Here is a 21,322-nt window from a genome sequence, read left to right on the forward strand (position 1 = left end):
CTATTTAAAAATGTATATATCAGTGGCAACAAACAAGTTAATTTATTATTTATTGCTGAAAAAATAAGTTTTTCTGCCCTTTACTTATTGATTACTTATTGAGCACTAGTCGCCCTCGGCTTCGCTTGCGTTGTTTGTTTTTTCTTGGTTCCAGCTTGCTTCTTACAAAATATCATCAAATTCGGTTAAGCGGTTTGGCCATGAAGCAACAGACAGAAATAAAAATAGATTGACCCCAGATTTAATAAATGTACTGTATAGTTAAATAGTTGCTGTTTCCATATTCGCATATTTGATAAGTTCAAATATTAATATATATTTTTTTAAATGTAAAAAGCTTGATTGGACTCAACAGCTACCCCTACCTATTTTCACCTTTTTGTAAACGAATAAAAAAACTAAAAATATATGTAAAAAAAATAATAAATTTAGTTTAATAAGAACAATTATGCGTTTTTAATGTAATTATCCAAGAGACTGGTTATTAAATTCTTCTCAAAGCCTGGATCTTTATTATTGGATAAGAATCATTAATTATTATGTAAATTTATTTCTTTTATTTTAAACATACAAATATTGTATTTTAACTTTTGAATAATAACATATTGTCACATGTCAACATGTCTGCATAACATGTCTGCTCCGCAAATAATACTTAGTGGGAATTGAGGGACAAGGGTGACGTGAAGCGGCCCTCTACACAATCGATACTTGCCCTCCATACAGTCAACAGCATTTGCTATTTGGTATTTATTGTAATTCTTACTTGATAAGCTCACTTTAAGTACAAATTGTGATTTTTTTGTGCTTCTTTGCCGATTTAATATTTTCCGATTCATTCTATACTAAATAAAGATTATTTTATTGTTTACTAAAATAATAACATCGCTTTCAGAATTTACATCCTTTTTCTTTTTTTTCTTTTTTATTGAATAGTTTTCAACTTCATTGTTTGTTTCAGTATCCAATTCGTTCTAGAACAAACATTCATTCAGGGTATTAGGCATCCATCAAGATTTCAACCATCTAACCGCCCCAGAAAGAAAAGTTACCCGTTTCCGAAGAAAATACAATACCAAACTAATAACTGTAATAAACATACGAAGTCAACGTGACCGCTTAAAACGTTCATATTAAGGCGTGGATATACGTGAAATGGCTTCGTTTGAATTACATTGATTATTTTTTTCTTGGTAATTGCAACTGTAAAAACTTAAAATAATTAATATATCATAATAAGCATTTCCTCTACGTACTTCTGGTCTACTTCTAGGTGTTAGACTGTGTTCCGGTTTAAATTGTGGGTGAACCATTGTAGCTATGGTTAATATTTATTACAGAGCCAATGTCTATGTGCGGCGGTGACCAGCTACCACCTGGTGGCTCATTAGTCTGTCTACATACATATTCTATAAAAAAAGACAAAATGTACGAATTTGCCTATGTGATGGACCAGGGATACGGAAAGTCACGCGTCATACCATTCAAGAATCTCAGGGGACAGACCTAAGGCGATGTTATCATAGCCAAATCGAAGAATGTGAGGCTCTGTATTCACGTAAGTGTTCCTCACGCAGTTGTAGCCATCACTAGACACACTAACACCTTTGTCTACTACACGGACGACGGGAACGACGCTATCGGCAGATTCATTTCGCCGAGGCTTTGCTCTCTCTGATCAAGCGTGGAGCAGGGCTCGCTGGATTGCCCGCAGGGCCCTAAGAATGGCATAGCTGTGTGTTTAAAATATGTGAAAATAATGTCTGTTAAAATTGTGTGTTATAGAAAGAATGCCAAAATATTTATGAAAAGAAAAAAATAAGAATTAATTCAGTTTGGGTCAAGCCTTTCAAGAAGGACCACGAAATTCCAACTCTAGTGAAGATCTGCTAAGGCTCAAAAACTGTGAACCCGTGGATGCTGTTTAATTTAATTACAGCTAGTCAGTTTACTTCGGAAATTACGTCTAATAAATAAACAATTGATTAAACAAACAGATAAAAATGTGTATAATTATACATTAGTTTAAAAGTAAAATTATTTATAATGTTAATTTAAAAAAATACAGACAAAGATTTGAGTTAATGTTAAAATTAAAATTGAAGTAGCAACCACCATATTCACTTGTTCATCACTATTTGTCAACCGCGGCTTCGTTCGTGTTTGAGGGGTAGGTCGTCAGGTTTTGGAGTTTGGCCGTGAAAGATCAACAGCAGACAGAAAGAGCGTTTATAATATTAGTATGGAAAAAAACAAACATTTCATGTAATCGTATTTAATCTATGGATTAATAATAAATGAGTGGATGCTTTTTTGTATTGTCTACCTGAAATAACTACTAAACTATTCATAATTTTTTTATCAGACAATGCAATACGTTACGGAGACGGTTTCAGTAGGTGCATAATATTATTACAAGTAACTGCGGTTCACAGTTTCACCTGCTTTGAATAAAACCGGCACTACGGTGATCCGTTTCTCTGTTATGTTGTTGTTAGTTACACTAGTATCGTAAATCAAACTTTGATGGGAGTACTATACATTTTTACAGTAAACACCTATGACTTACAGGAGTTCATTCGTTCTATTGTCTTAGCCCATTTTCCGTCTGTTCATTTGAACTGGCTAACTCGAACTAAGAGTTTCTACGAATCTGACCGGAAGAACCAATACAAGTCATAGCAACACTTTATCATAAATGTAGGAGTATCTTCTTAATAATACTTGTCGACTTCCAGTCCGGACATATTACATACATATATATATAATTGAATTTAACTAACATAACTTTTTATATTTGTGAAATATTGAAAAAGAGTAACTACTGAATTTCTTGTCGGTTCTTCTCTGTAGAATCTGCATTCCGAACCGGTGGTTCTTCGTTCACTCTCAACTTCAGCTTCACTTAATATAGTTTGTTAAATGACGATTCAAAAGTGCTTGTAAAAGTCTACTTGACTAAAATATGGTTATTAGCTGAAAATTAATGTAAAGTAGAAATGTTACTTTTGTGCCCGGTCTCCTCTATATTATGTAAATATGATAGTGTCAACGTATAAGTCAACGTATTAAGGAAGTCAAGGGCGAACACTAGTTCTTTATCGATGAGCTAAGAGTTACGTATTTAATAACTTATCAGTAACAACTTAGATGGATTATTACATTAACTACGCATATAAATGCAAATCATCAAAAACCCTTCAAAAATAAAAAAAAATATTAATTAATTACACAAAGTAAAAAGTAAAAATTGTCGTTAAATAAATACATATATCGATCGTTAGTAGTTATTCGATTTACACTGTTTCCACTTCTGTGGTAATTTATAAAATATTTAGTGAATTAAAAAATAATCAAAATTTTTCTAAGTATATCATAAGCATTTAATAATAATGTTACATCCAAACTTAGTCAAGATGACCTTCGTACTGAGAAGTGAAGGAATTTTAAGATTTCTCCTAAAATATGTTTAAAAAGACTCGTATAAGTTAATCGAGAGTACATTAAAATATATTACAGACTACAGTCCATTACAAATAACTTCGTAACCTTCAATCTCCGTGATCACCACAAACTTGATGATAGGGCTTTGTAAAAGCCTGTCTGGTTAGATACCACCCACATATCACTAGTGAGTTAGTAGTATTGAGTGAGTGAGCCAGTGTAACTACAGGTAAAAGGGACATAACATCTTAGGTCACCAAGTTGATGTCGCATTGGTGATGTAAAGACTAGGGGCTAATGTCTAGGGGCAGTTATCACAATCAGATAATCCATTTGCCCGTCCACCTACCCTATGACATAAAAAAACCTTAACTGAATCTTGCAGAAATATAACATAGTATCACGCAATTCATTATAAAGTAATAATAACATAACCATGACTAAAGTTAGTCAAGTGCCTCTACCACAAACACGTAAAAATAAAATTCGAATACCTACAGTATAACGTATTTAGGTCGTTGATACATAATCCCCGTAACTCGAGCAATTTAATGATACTCAATACGAGCGATGTCTATGCTATGAAAAATATCAACGTAATATTTAGACATTCCTCTAATGGATCTTTCACTTTAAAGGTGTTTAATTATTATTTTTTTTATATGAAAAAAAAGAGCATAATATTTTTATGAATTACAAAAGTAATATATTTTTTTTTATGTCATAGGTGGCAAACGAGCAGGAGGCTCACCTGATGGAAAGTGACTACCACCGCCCATGGACATCTGCAACACCGAGGGGCTTGCAGGTGCGTTGCCGGCCTTTCAGGAAAGAGTACGCTCTTTTCTTGAAGGTTCCCAAGTCGTATCGGTTCGGAAAAACCGTCGGCGAAAGCTGGTTCCACACAGTGGTTGTGCGAGGCAGAAAATGTCTTAAAAATCGCGCTATTGTGGATTTTCGGACATCTAGGTGGTGCGGGTGATATTTGGAATTTTGACGAGATGTCCGAAGGTGAAATTAAGCAGCCGGTATTAATCCGAACAATTCCTCGGAACATTCCCCGTGATAAATTCTGTAGAAGATGCAGAGCGATCCAACATCTCTACGCATAGCCGAAGGATCAAGCAGATCGAAAAAGGCTTGATCGTCGATAATTCGAGCCGCTCTACGTTGGATACGGTCGAATGCAAGGAGCTGGTACTGGGGAGCACCCGCCCAGAGGTGAGAGCAGTATTCCACGTGAGGCCGAATTTGCGCCTTGTATAGTCTTAGACGATGGGCCGACGTGAAATACTGTCTTGCCTTGCTGAGCACACCGAGCTTTTTTGATGCCAATTTGGCTTTGCCTTCCAATTGACCGTGGAACTGAACGAGGCTCGAAACATCGACGCCAAGTATTCTGATACTAGCTGTGGCGGCTAACGGAATGTTCTCGAATCGTGGAGATACGACAAATGGTGTTTTTTTAGCTGTTAATATATTATAGTTAATAATGACACCTTAATGTTTTATATACTGAATCTTCCCATAAAATATAAATCGTAAAAGAAAAAATACAAATAAGTACATAAGTATGAAAGTAGCAGGAAAACAGAGCTTCTCCTTATGATATCCTGGTAGTAATGTTTAATTGATATATCACCCGATATAGAGTTTAATCATACTAGGTATATTTAATAAAAACAGAGATACTACATTCAAATATGAGTATATACAGAGACGAAACAGCGAACAAATATTTATATAAGAATTATAGAAATAGATACCTAATTTCTAAATTACAAATATAAAATAAAATAATTACTTTTTTATATATTTAAAGTGAAGAAGTGGATCAAAGTGTAACGTACATTGTAATCAAACAATTTATCCCATTGAACGTTTCTAAAGAGTCCGTAGCTTTCAATAGCCAGAAATTGATTGAACGACAATTCAACAATAGATTAATTAAGCTTTACTGCAGTTACAACTCAAATATCCGTTATGCGGTACAACTTTGTCTAATATATTTTAAATCTATATTCAAAAAATGGTATGTTGAACGGATAAGCCTACTAGTTAAACTCACATGACCGGAGGAATCCTTTCAAGACGCACGCGTCGGTTTACCTGTGAAGTGTGATATTTGATACGACCAGTGTCCCCAATAAAGTGAAGTGAAAATGTTATTAGATTTTAATTTGCCGTAATAGAACTTCAAATACGTTTAAATTAAATGTATTATTATAATTAACGCAAACATGAACGTTACATATGGAGCAACGAAGTCAAATGTTTCAGTGAAAAATGATATTCAAGACAATATTGATGAGGAAATCGATAGAAGGTGATGTGTCCTCAGAAATCAACCTAAACGCCGGTATTTCCGCACAATTTGCAATTCAGACAATTTGTGACACGCTATTACTAAGCAGGACACAAAACGAACATTATCAGTCCTCATTACAGAAGATCAACTCATCCTGCTCTTCAATTTTAGCATTGTTACATAAATGTGAATTTTTGTAATTTATCGAAATAAAAAAAAAAAACAAAACAAAACACCACTATTAAAGAGAATACTTAAATACGATAAAGTTCTTAAAAAGTATTTATTTGTCTGCCCATTAAAAGCGAAAACACATTATTCGATTTGATGAAGTGCTGTTTATGTAAATATTTGGTTTCATTGATATTTTAAAGCTTTGTTTTTTCTTCTAGTATACCATACAGACCTCGACGATGGTGGCGAATTAATCAGAACCATTTATACGGGCTAGGTCACATGTATAATGATCTATGTGCAGCGATGTGGTTCTCTTACATGTTGCTGTTCTTCCAGGCGGTACTTGAAATGAGGGCCGTTGTTGCCGGCGCCATGCTTCTGCTGGGTATTAATTACACTTGTCATTCGCTACTCTTAAATTTTGATATCTTATATACCCATATCACATTCACATTCTAAATTACTTCACAATGATAATATAATAATAATATTTCGCAATCGTAAATGTATTATATAAATAATTGTTAGCATTCAATTGTTTACTCATGTGTAATATATTTTTATATATACATAAATATTAGTTTACGATAAGTTGAAAAAAAATATAACGAAAATGAAAAATTTATCATGCCTCTTAAAAAATCAGGAAACAAATTGTTGACAAACTTATTACAATATATATGCAATTCTCTATAAAATTTCACTTTATAATTAAGAGTTTGAAATTTTTTTTTTTTTTATTTTCAAAGATACTTTAATTAATTACTAATCCGCTAGCAATCGTAAATTTGTCAACCTAATTTTGGAAAACTTAAAATCATAATTAAATAACTATTTTAATATTTATAAACATCTGATAATACAGGACAAGTAGTGGATGCACTCGCTACGCCAATAGTTGGTATATTGGCGGACAAATATAGTACAAAGAAAGCTTGGCATTTAACAGGTACTGTAAAAACTTTATACATAATATCACTACAGAAGCTCATAATCGAAGAGAACTATGAAAGTCGAAATTCAGCGAGGAGGATAAAACAGTTACAAACACCTATAATTTTCTCCGAATTAGCTAAACTGCTATATAATAAACAGTTAATATAATAAATAACTAGATATCCGAGTAGGCAGACCGGCAAATATTAACCATATCAACCCTGGGCACTAAGATGTTACCCTTGTGCCTGTCATTTCACTGGCTCTGTAGGGTTGGTTTTATCTACATAGATATATATTAAAAAATCTAATATCGCTCTAGGATTTATTAATATTTATTGACTGGTAATAAAAACGTTTATGTTAACTCTCTTTATTATGTTATTTACGTTCTTATAAGATTTAATAAACATTTGGTGTATTGTATATATGTATATATAATATACATGTATATAATTAATAACATATAATTACAGGATGCCTATTAGTGACGTGCACATTTCCACTGCTATTCATAAGATGTCGGAACTGCTGGCCGAATAAAAACTCCGAGTATTTGATGTGGTGGATGCCTTTATACTATGCTATATTGATAACAATCTTTCAAATCGGCTGGGCTGTAGTTCAGATATCGCATCTAGCAATAATACCATCTATCACTGACAACCTGCATATACGATCCGAATTAACTTCAATAAGGTAAGTATCTTTAGAAGAAGTAATAATGATAAAATCAATTCCCATTTAGACCGCGTAGGCCAAGGGCGGCAAAACTTGGAGAAAATTTATTTTAATAGTCTTCAAGAAGAAAGTCTTCATTTCACACGTTTTAAAACAAAAAATGTTCGTACTTGCAAAAAAAAAAGCTTAATTTATTTCTTGTATATTTTTTCATTTTTCGGGTTCTAAAGGAAGTTAAAGGGTGGCAAGCTTCCATAGGCCTTTTTTTCTTGCTGGATAAACGCGTTAAGCCTTTCCCCCATATGACAGACTCACCGATGCTCAGGACGCCTAGTACACCGGAATACCCACTAAACCTTCAGCGGTACCCACTCCGTCTCTCGGGGGGCATCGCGCGATCGATTGCACATGCTACCGTGACGTAGCTTCCATAGGCATATAGCAGCCATGGTATCAAATCTGTCTATTTCAATATGAATATATATTTTTTAAATTTTAAATTACTCTTTGAACTAATACTTTTACTTCAAAAAGTCGGATTTGAGGGCGACATTTATATATGAAACATCCTCGAATGTAACGAAACTTCATTGTTCATATAGCAATTAGTAAAAAAAAAGTGTTATCATAAACAATTATTAAATATATCTACACAGACTTTATATTTGTAAAACGATTCCTACGTTAACTTTGTACCTGAGACTAAAAACAACTGCTGCTTTAACGGACTTGATAGGCTTTCCAAATTAACATTCTAGTCTTTGTAGAGGCTTGGATACCTCATAACTACTCTACTAGTGTTTTACCGCTGTTAATCGTTTCAGCACCGTTTAATTATAATTAAAAACCTTTCGTAATAAAAGGAAAATTGATCTTCAAAGATTGTTTTTAAATAGTACTGTAGATCCTGAAATTAGCATGATCAAAAAAATAAACTAACAAACTTTTAGGCTATGTAAGTTTATTAATAAATTCGTTAGAACATGTAAATCATAACAGAAGGCGATAAAGCATCTTTCGTATCTTTATAAAGCATCCCGTGTTATTCAGATGGGAATCTGCTAAATGTGTATCTAACGCGCATTTTAGAAGCGTGGTCAATCAATATCTAAAACTCGAACAGAGGCGAAGCCTTAACTCAGTAGTAGAACATTTTGTTATAAAGTTACTAAATTAACACAAAAATTAAATTACTTTCAGATATATGGCTTCGGTTATATCGAGTCTTGCCGTCTATTTTATAACGTGGATTGTTCTGAGGGCAACAAACTACAGTACTTTTATTAGACCAACGGATGATTATAAATTCCGGGTATACAGCCTATGTATTAACTGCAATATTATTTACCTTCATTTTAATTTATATTATATTACCCAAATTATCTTTTTATAGGATGTATCACTAATTATATCCGGTATTGGAATACTGTCATATATAATTTTCCACGTTGTCTTTAAATTGAAACCACACAAACAACCTAAATCAAACGGACATGCAGGAGAAAGCGGCGAAAATGAACCTCTTAACTTTTTAGCAAAGTCAAAAATAATGCATTTTTTACAAATGCCCTTATTATACCAGACCAGTTGTTTGTAAGTATTTTATTTCAATAAAAGAACAAAATAATTGTTACCGAATCAACGATTTGCTAATTTATCGGAATTTGATTTGGTTTACTATATCTACCCAATTAGTTTCAATAATTGAAAGATAAATATTTTCTTAAATCATTTGAATTTTATTGAACGCATTTATCTAACTTTTATTTTATTGTAATTAAATTGTTTTTAATATATTGTAAATATACTATCAGAAACTACTAAATTAAAATTTTAAATGTATTATGTTTATAAGAATGAATATGAAGCATTATAAATTAATTCTTAAATCTTAAATAAATATAGCAATAAAATTTCTCCTAACTTAAATTTTCAGATACGTTTTTTCAAGATTGTACTGGGCCTTAAGCCTTGTGTATGTACCGCTTTTTCTCGAAGAACGATTATCAGTAAATCCAACAGAAGGATCAGAATTGGTAGCCAGCGTACCTCTCGTTCTTTACATTTCTTCACTTATCTTTTCATTTCTTTTAAAGAGTAATATTAACAAAATAGGACATCAGGTAATATAATGTTTTGTCTGTATTTATTTGGATCATAATTTAAATAATAACGATAATGTCGTTTGTTTTTATATTGTTTAACATCTAACTGACTATTTCAGGTGGCGTATTTTATAGGCAGCTTCCTTAGTCTAATTAGCTGCATGTGGATAGCACTAGCTATTAGCCCAGAGGCAAATGTTGCACAAATATATTTAGTCGCAGCATTGATAGGTAAATTAAAGTGATAACAGACTGCTATAAATTTCGACACTTATATGTTGAAATATGGTCTATATTTCAACAAATGAAATTATATTTAATTTATCAATAACTTTTAATGATTTTGATCTGATACGCTTAGCGATCTTACCTATATTTTAAAAAGTTTTTTCTACTTTTTTTTTAATCAAGACTGATTTGAGTAGATAAAGGTGCAATTATATTATCAAGGAACTAAGTAAATAAAAACAGTAAACAAATCATATGATAAGAATATTATATTTGGCTTAATATTACTATAATTCAAATTACAAGTAATGTACTTTTTTCGTCATACGAAAATAAAACAAAAAACGAAGTGATACATTTCCACAGTTGTATTATATTTTATATTATTTTCGAATTATTTTTAATGTCTAGTTACTATTATTGTAACTCATATGTACATACACGACAAGAATAACTGAATTACAATAAGTATTTGCGAGATCTTACACACATTTGCCAAAAACTTTGTTATAATGTTTACCTATTGATACTTATACAAATATGTATATTAAAAAGAAACAAATGCATCCGAAACAAAAACACAATGTCCAAGTTTTGCACCTTACATAATGTATTTAATTGAATACAATGTTTTGTATCAGGAGCTGGAAGTGCGATAACCCTAGTGTCGAGTCTGTGCGTAACTGCAGATTTAATAGGACCTCATTCCCATCAGGGTGCTTTAATATATTCAATTGTTACATTTGCCGATAAATTAGTTACCGGAATTGCCGTAATGGCTATTGAAAACTAGTAAGTACCTAAAATGTATCTTTAGTTACCAAAATCAAGTCGATTTGAACAGTCTTAAAATAAATGAGATTTTTTCTAAGTAATAAATAAATAATAAATATAATCCCATTTTTAATAGACTAAGTTTATGGTATGCACAGGAGACAATAATCATTTTTCTTAATACAAAATTATTACATGTTGCCTTTTTTATGTACACACGAGATTAGTATTAAGATATTTTGAAAATTACATCTCATAGTTCAGTATACCTTTAGCAAGATTTACAGTTATGACTTTTTACAAACGTAATTGCCACTGAACCAATAAAAAATGGGAAGAATGTCTATAGCCAAAAAACTTGATTTATCGTAGCTGTTTTGGAATCCTGTTTTAGTCTTTTTCTCTAATAATTAAGTTAGTTTATGGTCCTCAGTTCAGCAGTTTTTGTAGGTAAATTTATACTTTATTTTACAAATCAATTTCAAAATGTATGATTGCCGTAATACTTATTTTCATCATTGCTTGAATTTTGGAAAAGGATTTGTAAAACACAACTTAAAATAACATTCATGTTTATTCATTTGAATACTACCAGGCATTTATATGTGTTATTTCAACCTTTTTTTCAGTAAATGCGATGATGCAATAAGCTGTCCCCAGTATTACAGAGGAGTATTGACATACGCTTGTGGTGGCAGTGCTGTACTTGGTATATTATCTCTATCAATAACAATAATAAGTACCAACCACAGCAAAAGTAAACCTCAAACATAATTAGTTAAATTTAATTATTGTAACAATACACATAGTACAATAATAAAATACGATACATTGTTTATACTGGTTTTATTGGATTTAGTTTAAACACATCTATAAATGGATCATAAGCCAAACGAGAATGACTAAAAAGATTTACTTTTATATGTGCCTTTTGGCATTTCTGTCTGGCTCTTTTCAAAATTTGTAACTTTCTATTCCGAGTCTTATCAGACACAGGTCCATAAGCATACAAACAATACAATTTTTCACATTTTTTAAACAGTGTTGATGGATCACAAATATCAAATGAGTTAGATGACATTTCACATATATTAATATTCTCTAATGTTTTACATTCACTCAATGATGAAAAAACTAGCTTAAAATCAATTCTTTTGTCCACCAATCTCAAATTTTTAAGACTTCGACTGAAGGAAATATATCTTGATATTGCTGCATAGCATGGACATATGGGAGGTGCTTCTACATTTAATGTGACAAGCCTATCACAAGAACTAAATAAAATTTCAAAAAAATTAACACAGTATTTGACTTGTCCACACACACTCAAATAAGTTAATTTACTTAAATATGAACACTGTGAAGGAAATGATACACCACTTCTAATTTCACCATTAAATAGCAAACTCAATTGAACTTCACGCTTTTCTTCAAGCTGTTCGTCATAATTTAAAATGCAATCTGGTTCAACAACTCTGCGTTTTTTATATGAAAATCCACACAATTCACTTCTGTATGCAGAGTCTGAATGAGTAGGAGTAGTATAGAACCAGTCATACTTTACAGGCACTGGTGTACTCCTTGATGAAATAAATGGACAGGGGAACAATGGTTTTAACTTTTTTGACAAACGTTCAAAGAAACTTTTGTCAAAATTTGTTGTACTTTTATTCCAAAGCATTACAATTACATTCCCAAAAATGGAAATGGAAAAATCTTGTATAAAATCTACATTTAAATCAAAATTATCAACAAAAAAATTTTTAAACATGGGTGTAGCATACAATGACGTACTCTTTAAATTTAGACGAATTATAATAATAACTTCATATTTTTGGAAATCCAACATGTTAAACAAAAGCATTTCATGCATAAATCCGTAATACACACTTGAATTCTTCCCATCTAAGAAGTATATTGAGAACTGATCAAATTGCACTTTTTCTTCACTGTCTTCGTTTTCATAAGTAGTCATATCACATTCTATCACTGTATATTGCAAAGCTTTCAATCTACTCTTGCATAAAATAAATAAAGGTAATTGTGAATATATTAAATTACTGAGATTTCCTACAAAATTAACAAAATCTAAATTTTTGAATACTTCTTGACATTGTAATAATGAGTCTTTTAATAACCTAACTCGGGTAGTTTTGCCAAACATAAAATTAATGCTTATATTTTTTATACTAGGGCAATTTTGGTAGAGCTCAATAAAGTCGAAAATGCTGATATTTGTATAAGAAACATTTAATGTTTTTAAGCTCTTCAGTTTATTCATAGCTGGCAGAAGCAAGTTTTTAGTTAGGTCAGATATTCCACACAGGTTTAACTCTTGAAGATGTCTTGAAATATCTTTAAAAAAGTTCAATTTGAGTGACTGCACTGTAGCCATCGTGTTGAGAGATAAATCACATGTTTTAACAACTCTATACACACTAATTATATGTCGAATTCGAAAACAAGCCGTGTATAAATTGTACAAAGAAATTGTATCCAACTGTTTTATAATAATGATTAGAATCTCTTCAGGTAAATTCACTATATTCATATTTAAAATTTTCACGCGTTCCTCTTATAAACACCACCAGAAGAAAAACAGCAAATTTACTGTTAAAACAATACTATCAGTATGGACGTTTTATCCTATTTGTTATGAATTAGAATTTTCCTTCATAAATCTTAATATTTTATAGCTTTCATTTCATTATCATTTTTTGACATATGAAATACAAATTGTCACACTCTTTACTCTATAAATTACTCTACTCTATTAACTTACTCTTTGGTCAAAACTCATTTGCTAAAATTATTGTTGTATTATTATCCATGGCATGACATAAGTGGATGCTTATTATGCATTTTACAAATTTATTTTATCACCAATATTTAAGTATAATTAAGGTCATACTTGTTTCAACTTTGGTATCATTAGTTACTTTTCATATGCGAAAATTTTGCTTATCACTACATATGACAAAACAAAATTGCTTCTCGCTTTATATACTTAGTTCTTTAAAACTACGCAACGGATTTTTATGCATTTTTTTAATAGATAGAATGATTCAAGAGGAAGGTTTATATGTATACATAAATACATAATATAGCAGAGAAATATTGATAATTTTAGAGGTTTCTAATCTGATGTCGTTTTTTATCTTTCTTTTAACGAGAAGGCTTATTTACGAAACGATTTCAAGCAGTACATCATTAATCCTTATTCAATTAAGTGCATTTAATATATATCAATATGGCCCTGAACTGACTGAAAAAACCTTATACAAGGTTATTGGTAATTCGACGTATATCCGTTAGGAAGTAATAGGGCTGACTATTTGCGACAATTTTAACCCCATATGCATTTTAGTTTTTTTTCCACAAAAATGCCTTAAAGACAAAAAAATCGTTATAAAACCTGTCCTGCAGATTATTTTAAAAACATAACCGTTTTCTTAACTCTCCAAAAATTTTTAACAAATGGGAACTTATTTCAAAGCAACCGAAACAAAATGACAACAAAGGACGCTGGTGGAGATTCGTATTCGATCATAACATAAATTCGCTCTTTCAATGTCTCGCAAATGGCATACCTAACCAGTGCAAGATTATTCGCATCAGTTTCCTAATCGCTGGCTACCATAATAACATCTGTTCTCCAATGTTGCTCTCTATCGAATATTTTTGTCCGTCAAGGATGTGATGGAACTCCTTAACCGTAACCAAATCCATGGGATATTCGAAAAATAAAGCTATGCGAAAACATGACCGAATCCGATAAAAAAAAAATTACAATTAATTTGTTGCATACATAAAGAGAAGAGCTAATTGTTTTTTAGGGTGTTTGTTTTTTTTCTATTATTATTCCTAATACCAAATAATAGGTCACAAACAATCCTTGTTACCTTGTAATATTCTCTTTTAAAATTTCTAAATTATCTAATATTCGTAACTGAAATTACCTGAAATCATTTCGAATCCATAACCGTATCTGAAACCGGTAAAATATTATTCATATGCCCGTATCATATATCATCATCCGAATTTATATATCCATAATATTATAAATACATCCATAATATTATATATTATAAATACGAAAGTAATATTGTCTGTTAAGCTTTCGCGGCCAAACCACTAAACCGAATTTGATGAAATTTGCTATGAGCCCTAATGAATGGCATAGGCTACTATTGTATACCTAAAACCTGATGAGCCGACGAAGCCGAGGGCGACAACTAGTATCTATATAATATGACTATATTATTCTAAAATCATTTTTGTATGTTATTTCATACAACAAAGCTTCAATGTATTAGAATATCGGTTGGTGTTTATAAAAATATCTTTGAATCATAATAAATTAATTAATAATAACAAAACCAATTTGGAAATAAAAAACTATAGATCGAAATTAATTGGTTAGAGTAAAAATTAAATAATGCGGATTTAAAATTACGACATTAAGTAAAGTTGGTCAGATATGTTGGTGTCTAGGAGCTGTTTGGGTTTCGTTATTTTAAACATCAAAACATTCTAAATACTTTTTATTATTGAAATCCAATAGATTTAACTTAGAACGTAACGTAGGGAGCTTATACTTATGTGTAAATAAAAGATAATAATTTTCTTGAATTTAGGGTTACATGGAAAAAAATACCTTTAGATGTCTGCCTTTGCTTAATTTGTGCATATATATAAATATTTCTACAATTTGTTAATAAATAAGAATGCGAACTGTCTAATAAATAATAATTTCGAAAATGATTAAAAAAAATCATTTTATGTACACTTATTAAAAACCTAAAAATTTTAGAACTTTAATTATCACTGTAATCATAGATTTTTAAGATTAATAGAATGATATTTAACCCTTTAACTGGCACTCTTGGATTAACGTTGCTTGTGTCAGAAACATTTAGTTGTAGTTTTGCATTATTTTGTGAAGCAGAGTTATCGATATGTTGATGAATTAAACAAAATATGCAAAATTGTAATAAAAGTTTTATCACTTACTAATCTATACTAATATTATAAATGCGAAAGTAGGTTACTTTTTTAAATTCATCCCTAGAAGGGGTGATAGAGAGTGGTTGCTTACTACTCTCTAGTATTCTAACAATATGAGCAAACGCAATAATACGCGGGTGGCGCCTGGTGCAAACCGTAATAGTACACTGTTGTAAATTAAAAGGTATAACATATAGCCAAGAGGGTCATATGATTTAAGATGTATTAAGAACTATGTCTATGTAGACATTTTTATGTATATTCAATCAATTGCAGGAGTTATTTCGAAATTTTACCTCTCTTTCTACTTTTTATTCTTTTTAAATAATAATATTGTAAATAATCTAAATGCACAATTAAAATCTCTTAAATAACGCTGTAGCAAATCTGTAGCAAATGAGCAAAAATCTACGCTATCAAACAAGTAAAAACGTTTTGAAATTTGCCGACGCTACCATTACCACTTACCAGACAGACAGCGCTTGTCTCAACTGTCAGTTCCAAAATGGCAGGTCACATTCCTCTTTGGGGTACGAAAATAATAATGGAAACTAAAATTCTAGTTATTTAAAACATTGTCAACATAAACAACACTTTTACAGCAGCAGTTTTATAGATTTACTATTTTCTCATATTTGTAAAGGCAAAGGAACCGTAAACATATGTGTAAATACATATGTATTAACTAAGGGATTATATAACTTGCCCAAGTTTGAACTAAAAACTTTACTTAAAATTTATTTCCTCTAAATTTTACTTAGACCAATGGATCAGAACCTGCATTAAACTTATTTTCATCCATGGTTTCTCCACAAAAACATTACTAAGTCTACTGGCCTGTCTCAGTAGTACTAACTGTATTGTGTAGTTTTTTATGTCACATGCATAGGGCTAGGATTGAGGACTCAATTTAAAAGTCGTTTCTATATAATGGAAATAAAATAAAACATCACATAATGTTTATTATATTTATTGTTAGTAAACAATAACAAACAACAGAACAATTTTGTTCTTCAAGTAACAAAATCTATACAACTATTTGCAAATCTGGAGTTCTGGGCAATATAATTAATTACATATATAGTTCAAAATCAATTCTATTGGAGTTATAAAATTGAGAATCTTCTCCGTGTTTCCTAACCCACACACCATTTTTGAAATAGCCTTCTGCAGACCATTTATTCATTTGTTCAGTTGAATGCGGTCCAGAAATTTCAGCACTATTTTCTTGTGTCCATTTAAATTCCCACTGTAATTTTTTTGATGTTGTTTCATCTGTACTGCTTTTACTAGTATCTTGAGATGTACCACCAATATTAAGTTTTTCTTTTTCATCAAAATCATCTGCATACATATCTAATTGGGGATCTTTATTCTTGGCCTTATCTTTTTCAATTATATCATTTATATTTTCATAAGTTTCTTGGTAAATATCCATGTTACCCTCTTTAGTCAAAATTTGATTTGCAAGTTCCGTAATTCTGGTAACAGTTTTACTACTCTCATCTACTATTCCTGCTTTCTTCCTTTTCCAACGTTCAGCACTAGAGATTTTAGAATTAGCACCTAAAACAATGTTTATATAAATATAAGTACTGTAATTACTTCAAATTAAATGTATAACAATAATAATCCTTTCTTTTCTCACCCAGTCTTTGTAAGCACTTTGCGATACTTTCTCGTGGTTTCATAAATTGAAATATCTCCTTATAATTTTGAATGATATTATACTTCTCATTTGTTTCCTCCTCCTCTGAATCAGAATCTTCAAAATTACTGTTTACTTTATCGTCTTTAAATATTTTATATTTATCCTCTGGTCTTCCTTTAATTTTAACCCAATCAATATTATCTAACCAACCATCTCGAATTTCCTTTTCTTTTTTCCAGTGGTAGTGTCCTTGTGCATCAAAATGACCTTCCTCAAGTTCTTCTTTCATATTAAAAGGAGTTATAGTGACCTAAAAATATAATCCATATTAACATTGTTTTTATTATGAGATAGTATTCTTTGTGTAACAATAAAAACAAACATAAAAAAACATCATGCCCTTTACAAACTTTTCTTTATTTGATATACTTTTTTAACAATTTTTCATACTCACTTTTGATGCATCAATCAAATAAAGATTTTTCAGAATTGGTTTAAAATTTTTAACATTTTCACCATTTCAATATTATGTAAAATATATGTGCTATTGTGTAAAATTATGCTAAATCTTAGTTTTATTATCAAAGTTAAGTAAGATTATTCAGCAAACTTTTTTTCTTTAAGCAACTTAACTTTGATTCAATGAGAATATATAATTTTCTCAAAATAAACAAAATTGCCTATATACAAATATACCACTTCTGTAGCTCATTTCAACCAAAGAATAAGTAAAGAACACATCAACAACTTCGACGTTGAATTGATGCTATAGCATCATGTCATCATCAATGATATATCATTGAAAAAATTTCAGTGAATTATTATTGGAAATTTGGAAGTAAGATTAAAGTGGATATAAGAAGTTAATATGAATAGTACTGTGTTGGCAAATCACATGCAATATATTAATCTATAATCTTTACTTTTTCTTTGATTGAAATAAGGTATAGGTATGTTTATCATTATATGATGTTTTTAACAAAATTACTAAAAAAAAATACAATTAAACACTAAGTCTGCACACTAAGTACTCAAACAAAAAAGTTTATACCCTATTTTTATAGAAGCAATAAACCCCACTTATCTGACTTTATTCAATCACAAAAAATTATGAACTTCTTTAATGAAACACATTTTCATGTACCAATATTATGGAAACATAAGATAGTAAAAAAATTGTATTTTAACATACAAATGCATTTTCTAATTAACATTTAACACCTACTAAAAGAAAATACCAATGTTAATATTTTTATGAATAATACTGTATATGTATATATATTGTATATACATGTACATTTTACTGGTATAGGAACTTCACTTTATATTTGTCAATAAATTAATATAAAGTTATAAACAAATATTTCATGACTTAGTATATAATTATATGATGTATCTACTTATTGAGTATTTGATAAAAGATGGCCTTAAAATGTTTACTCACTTCACCTTCCATTCCTGCAACTCCATCTTCTTCACCTTCTATGTCGTCCGCATTAAGAACATTTTGCTTTTCTTCTTCTGCTGCGCTATCTTCTTCGTCAGAATCTAATGAATGTTTTTTGCCTTCCTTAGAAGGTTTTCTTACATTTTCTTCAAAAGCGACTGATGCTACTCTTTTAGACATTTTGCCTTTTATGAAGGTTGTAACAAAATCTTACTAAACGACTAATTTAGTCGTAATAGTATAATTTTTATATTTTATTATTAATGATAATCAACAGATTCGAATAATAAAAGATTGTGTTTTATCCTGATTCCCGGATTACGATCAATAATAATAATAATTAAATTTATCAGATACCTATATACCACAGACTATAAACTAATATTATTCCACAGACTACGAATACGTAATTTGTTACTTGACAGACTATATTAAACTGCTAATGCATTTTTTGTGCGTCGATTTATATTTTACGTTGAGCCGTGCTGGGCCATTGGATTGGATGCATGTATACGGGGCTGATGTTCTGGTTTCTTACATTTACGGCATTGGGGGTTCAATTATAATATTAAATTAATCTTAGATTCAGTTCGTACTTCATAAATACGCATCAAAAGATAAAAGTAAAGGTAGCAAATATATTTTGTTTTAAAATTGTCATATTTGTACCCCTAAAATAGAGATACACTTTTATAAATTAGAGAATTAACCGAACGAATCCAAATATAAAATGACGGATATAATAATGCGATATTCTATCATCTCATTAATTAATTTAAAAAATAAGTATGTGTTGTAAAAAAAAACAATATTTATTTTATATCTACAATGATTTAAAAAAAAAAACATAACACCTTCGTTCGTTAGTGTTACATATATAATCAAAAACCAAAGTTTTATAAGAAATATGACATTTTGTGTTTTTAATTTCTTAAAGGTATTTTTTTTTTAAATTATATAGCTATCCAACCAATTAATTAACCAACATGAGAAATAAAATAAAAATGAGTTATAGTTTGCGACAATAGTATTTTATTCATTTTGAGTCCTAATCGATACTTACACCAAACAGATATCCGTATCGATTCGATACTTGTTTTGAATTATTGAATGATAAAAAAATAATCTGATTTTGTTTTAAATGATGAGGGTAAAAACAACTTTAATTAGTTCCTTCTACGAAGATGCGCCCCACTATTTTTGGCGAGGGGATACCGAAGGGTGCGTGAAGTTCAGACCAAGCCTTCAGCCTTAGTCTCGAGTCGACCATCGACCATTGGTGTAGTGTACAAGGCTAGTTTAATGTTTAGTTTACGTTGCTGTGGATCTAGTCATCGGGAAAGTTGCTCCATTTATTTTTTGTTCAAAATTTATTTTTTATTTTTACTAACAAGAGTTTGAAATGTCTAGTAAAACTGAACGAACTATTCTGAAGAGCCAGGTATGAACAGTGACCATAGGTTGAAATTTTATTTATGCTATTTACTCGGTTAATTAGAATTTATACTGACAAATTGATATTTCTAGACTAGAGAAATAATTTCAAAAATATACGATTTCATGAAAAAAGAAGCAAATAATGATTATGCAGAAAAATTAACTGATGCACGCTGGAGGACCGCACAGGCTGTTGGAGTGTCTGAACGCACAGTCACCAGAATTTTACGCGAAAGAAAGGTGCATGTGATGGAGTCGAGTACAAATGCGAAGCATACAAATAACACAAACATTGAGAAAAATGATCAAGTAACTTTGTCGCATTCAAAAGGAGCTAGTACTATTAAATAATAGTTTTCTGAACTAAGAGACAATTCAAACTGATGTTTTATTTCAATAAATATTATATTTTTATGATCGTTGTTATGGTCTTTCATTTTTATAATCCAATATTTTCAACACTTAAAGATGTACATACTGTATGCTCAAGTATAGTGCTATCATCATGAATGATAGCTAGATAGATAAATTAATTTATGCAGAATCCTATCGAGAATTTAAACATTTATATAAAATGTATATTATTATTGGAAAGTATGACACAACAAATTGCATATGAAATAAAATCATTATAAGTTGATAATATATAGTAGAGCATATTTCCAGTTACTTATTACACTATGAATATCTTCATAATTAAAACTGCTGTGTGTGTGTTCACAGCATGTGGGTAGTAATAGAAATCAAGAATTATAAACTAGCCAAATAGCGATTGAGAAAAAGTCAGGTCACTTGATTATGAATTGAACTCTAACAATAGTATCACTCCTGGATTTCTATTTACAAAGTTTCATCTAAAGATTGATTTTATGCTTCTCAGGAAACAAACATTCTAAGGTATCCTTTATTTTCTCTTCATAGGCTATAGGTTTCTTATCCCATATTGTTTTCTTGCCCCAAACTCCTCCATCCTATTAGCCCAATCCTCCCTATTAAATTATCTAGCCCCATTAAAATTTATTTATTTTTGTATTTAATCCACTTTACATGCATTTGAGCATAATAAAATTGTGATTGTGATTTTCACTTATTATTTGTTTGTTTTGTTTTAGGTTGTGGGTTTACAA

At 30.4% G+C, this 21,322-nt stretch overlaps 3 protein-coding genes and 1 long non-coding RNA gene across 5 annotated transcripts in view; 2 read left to right on the forward strand and 2 right to left on the reverse strand.

Annotated features, from left to right (window-relative positions):
* The window catches only part of LOC113398936 (major facilitator superfamily domain-containing protein 12-like), a 35,010-nt gene extending 23,521 nt beyond the window's left edge, over positions 1-11,489 (forward strand). Inside the window, exons 1-10 of one of the 2 annotated variants that reach the window (XM_026637885.2) lie at positions 5,491-5,770; positions 6,145-6,314; positions 6,795-6,878; positions 7,342-7,564; positions 8,747-8,858; positions 8,940-9,139; positions 9,483-9,669; positions 9,771-9,882; positions 10,521-10,671; positions 11,283-11,489. In XM_026637885.2, coding sequence (XP_026493670.1) covers positions 5,685-5,770; positions 6,145-6,314; positions 6,795-6,878; positions 7,342-7,564; positions 8,747-8,858; positions 8,940-9,139; positions 9,483-9,669; positions 9,771-9,882; positions 10,521-10,671; positions 11,283-11,427 — 1,470 coding nt within the window. In that variant the 5' untranslated portion in view covers positions 5,491-5,684 and the 3' untranslated portion in view covers positions 11,428-11,489. Of the gene's footprint in view, positions 1-5,490; positions 5,771-6,144; positions 6,315-6,794; positions 6,879-7,341; positions 7,565-8,746; positions 8,859-8,939; positions 9,140-9,482; positions 9,670-9,770; positions 9,883-10,520; positions 10,672-11,282 lie in introns of those variants that run through there. The other variant, XM_026637887.2, reaches the window with a different exon arrangement.
* Positions 10,131-13,405, reverse strand: LOC113398935 (uncharacterized). Its single transcript, XM_026637884.2, has one exon. The coding sequence runs from the start codon at positions 13,202-13,204 to the stop codon at positions 11,489-11,491; it is 1,716 nt and encodes a 571-aa protein (XP_026493669.1). The 5' UTR covers positions 13,205-13,405; the 3' UTR covers positions 10,131-11,488.
* A 3,209-nt stretch (positions 13,406-16,614) lies between these two features.
* On the reverse strand, positions 16,615-19,071 carry LOC113398937 (CD2 antigen cytoplasmic tail-binding protein 2 homolog). The gene is made up of 3 exons (XM_026637888.2): positions 18,756-19,071; positions 17,309-17,621; positions 16,615-17,226 (listed from the first exon to the last, which is right to left on the reverse strand). The coding sequence occupies exons 1-3, from the start codon at positions 18,936-18,938 to the stop codon at positions 16,733-16,735; spliced, it is 990 nt and encodes a 329-aa protein (XP_026493673.2). The 5' UTR covers positions 18,939-19,071; the 3' UTR covers positions 16,615-16,732.
* Positions 19,072-19,774: 703 nt separating this feature from the next.
* On the forward strand, positions 19,775-20,617 carry LOC135193379 (uncharacterized). Its single transcript, XR_010309200.1, has 2 exons — positions 19,775-20,199; positions 20,286-20,617. It is a non-coding gene; the product is annotated as an uncharacterized LOC135193379 (long non-coding RNA).
* Positions 20,618-21,322: the final 705 nt, after the last annotated feature.

This window comes from Vanessa tameamea, chromosome 2, assembly GCF_037043105.1.
Source record: "Vanessa tameamea isolate UH-Manoa-2023 chromosome 2, ilVanTame1 primary haplotype, whole genome shotgun sequence".
NCBI lineage: Eukaryota > Metazoa > Arthropoda > Insecta > Lepidoptera > Nymphalidae > Vanessa > Vanessa tameamea.

What these genes read in the sequence shown, in the direction of transcription:
- LOC113398935 (XM_026637884.2), bottom strand. Translation starts at nt 13,204, where the DNA reads ATGAATATAGTGAATTTACCTGAAGAGATTCTAATCATTATTATAAAA.
- LOC113398937 (XM_026637888.2), bottom strand. Translation starts at nt 18,938, where the DNA reads ATGTCTAAAAGAGTAGCATCAGTCGCTTTTGAAGAAAATGTAAGAAAA. An exon ending in TTGCAGGAATGGAAGGTGAA is followed by an intron (nt 17,622 to 18,755) that starts GTGAGTAAACAT and finishes TTATATTTTTAG; the next exon opens with GTCACTATAACTCCTTTTAA. An exon ending in AAAGTGCTTACAAAGACTGG is followed by an intron (nt 17,227 to 17,308) that starts GTGAGAAAAGAA and finishes ACATTGTTTTAG; the next exon opens with GTGCTAATTCTAAAATCTCT.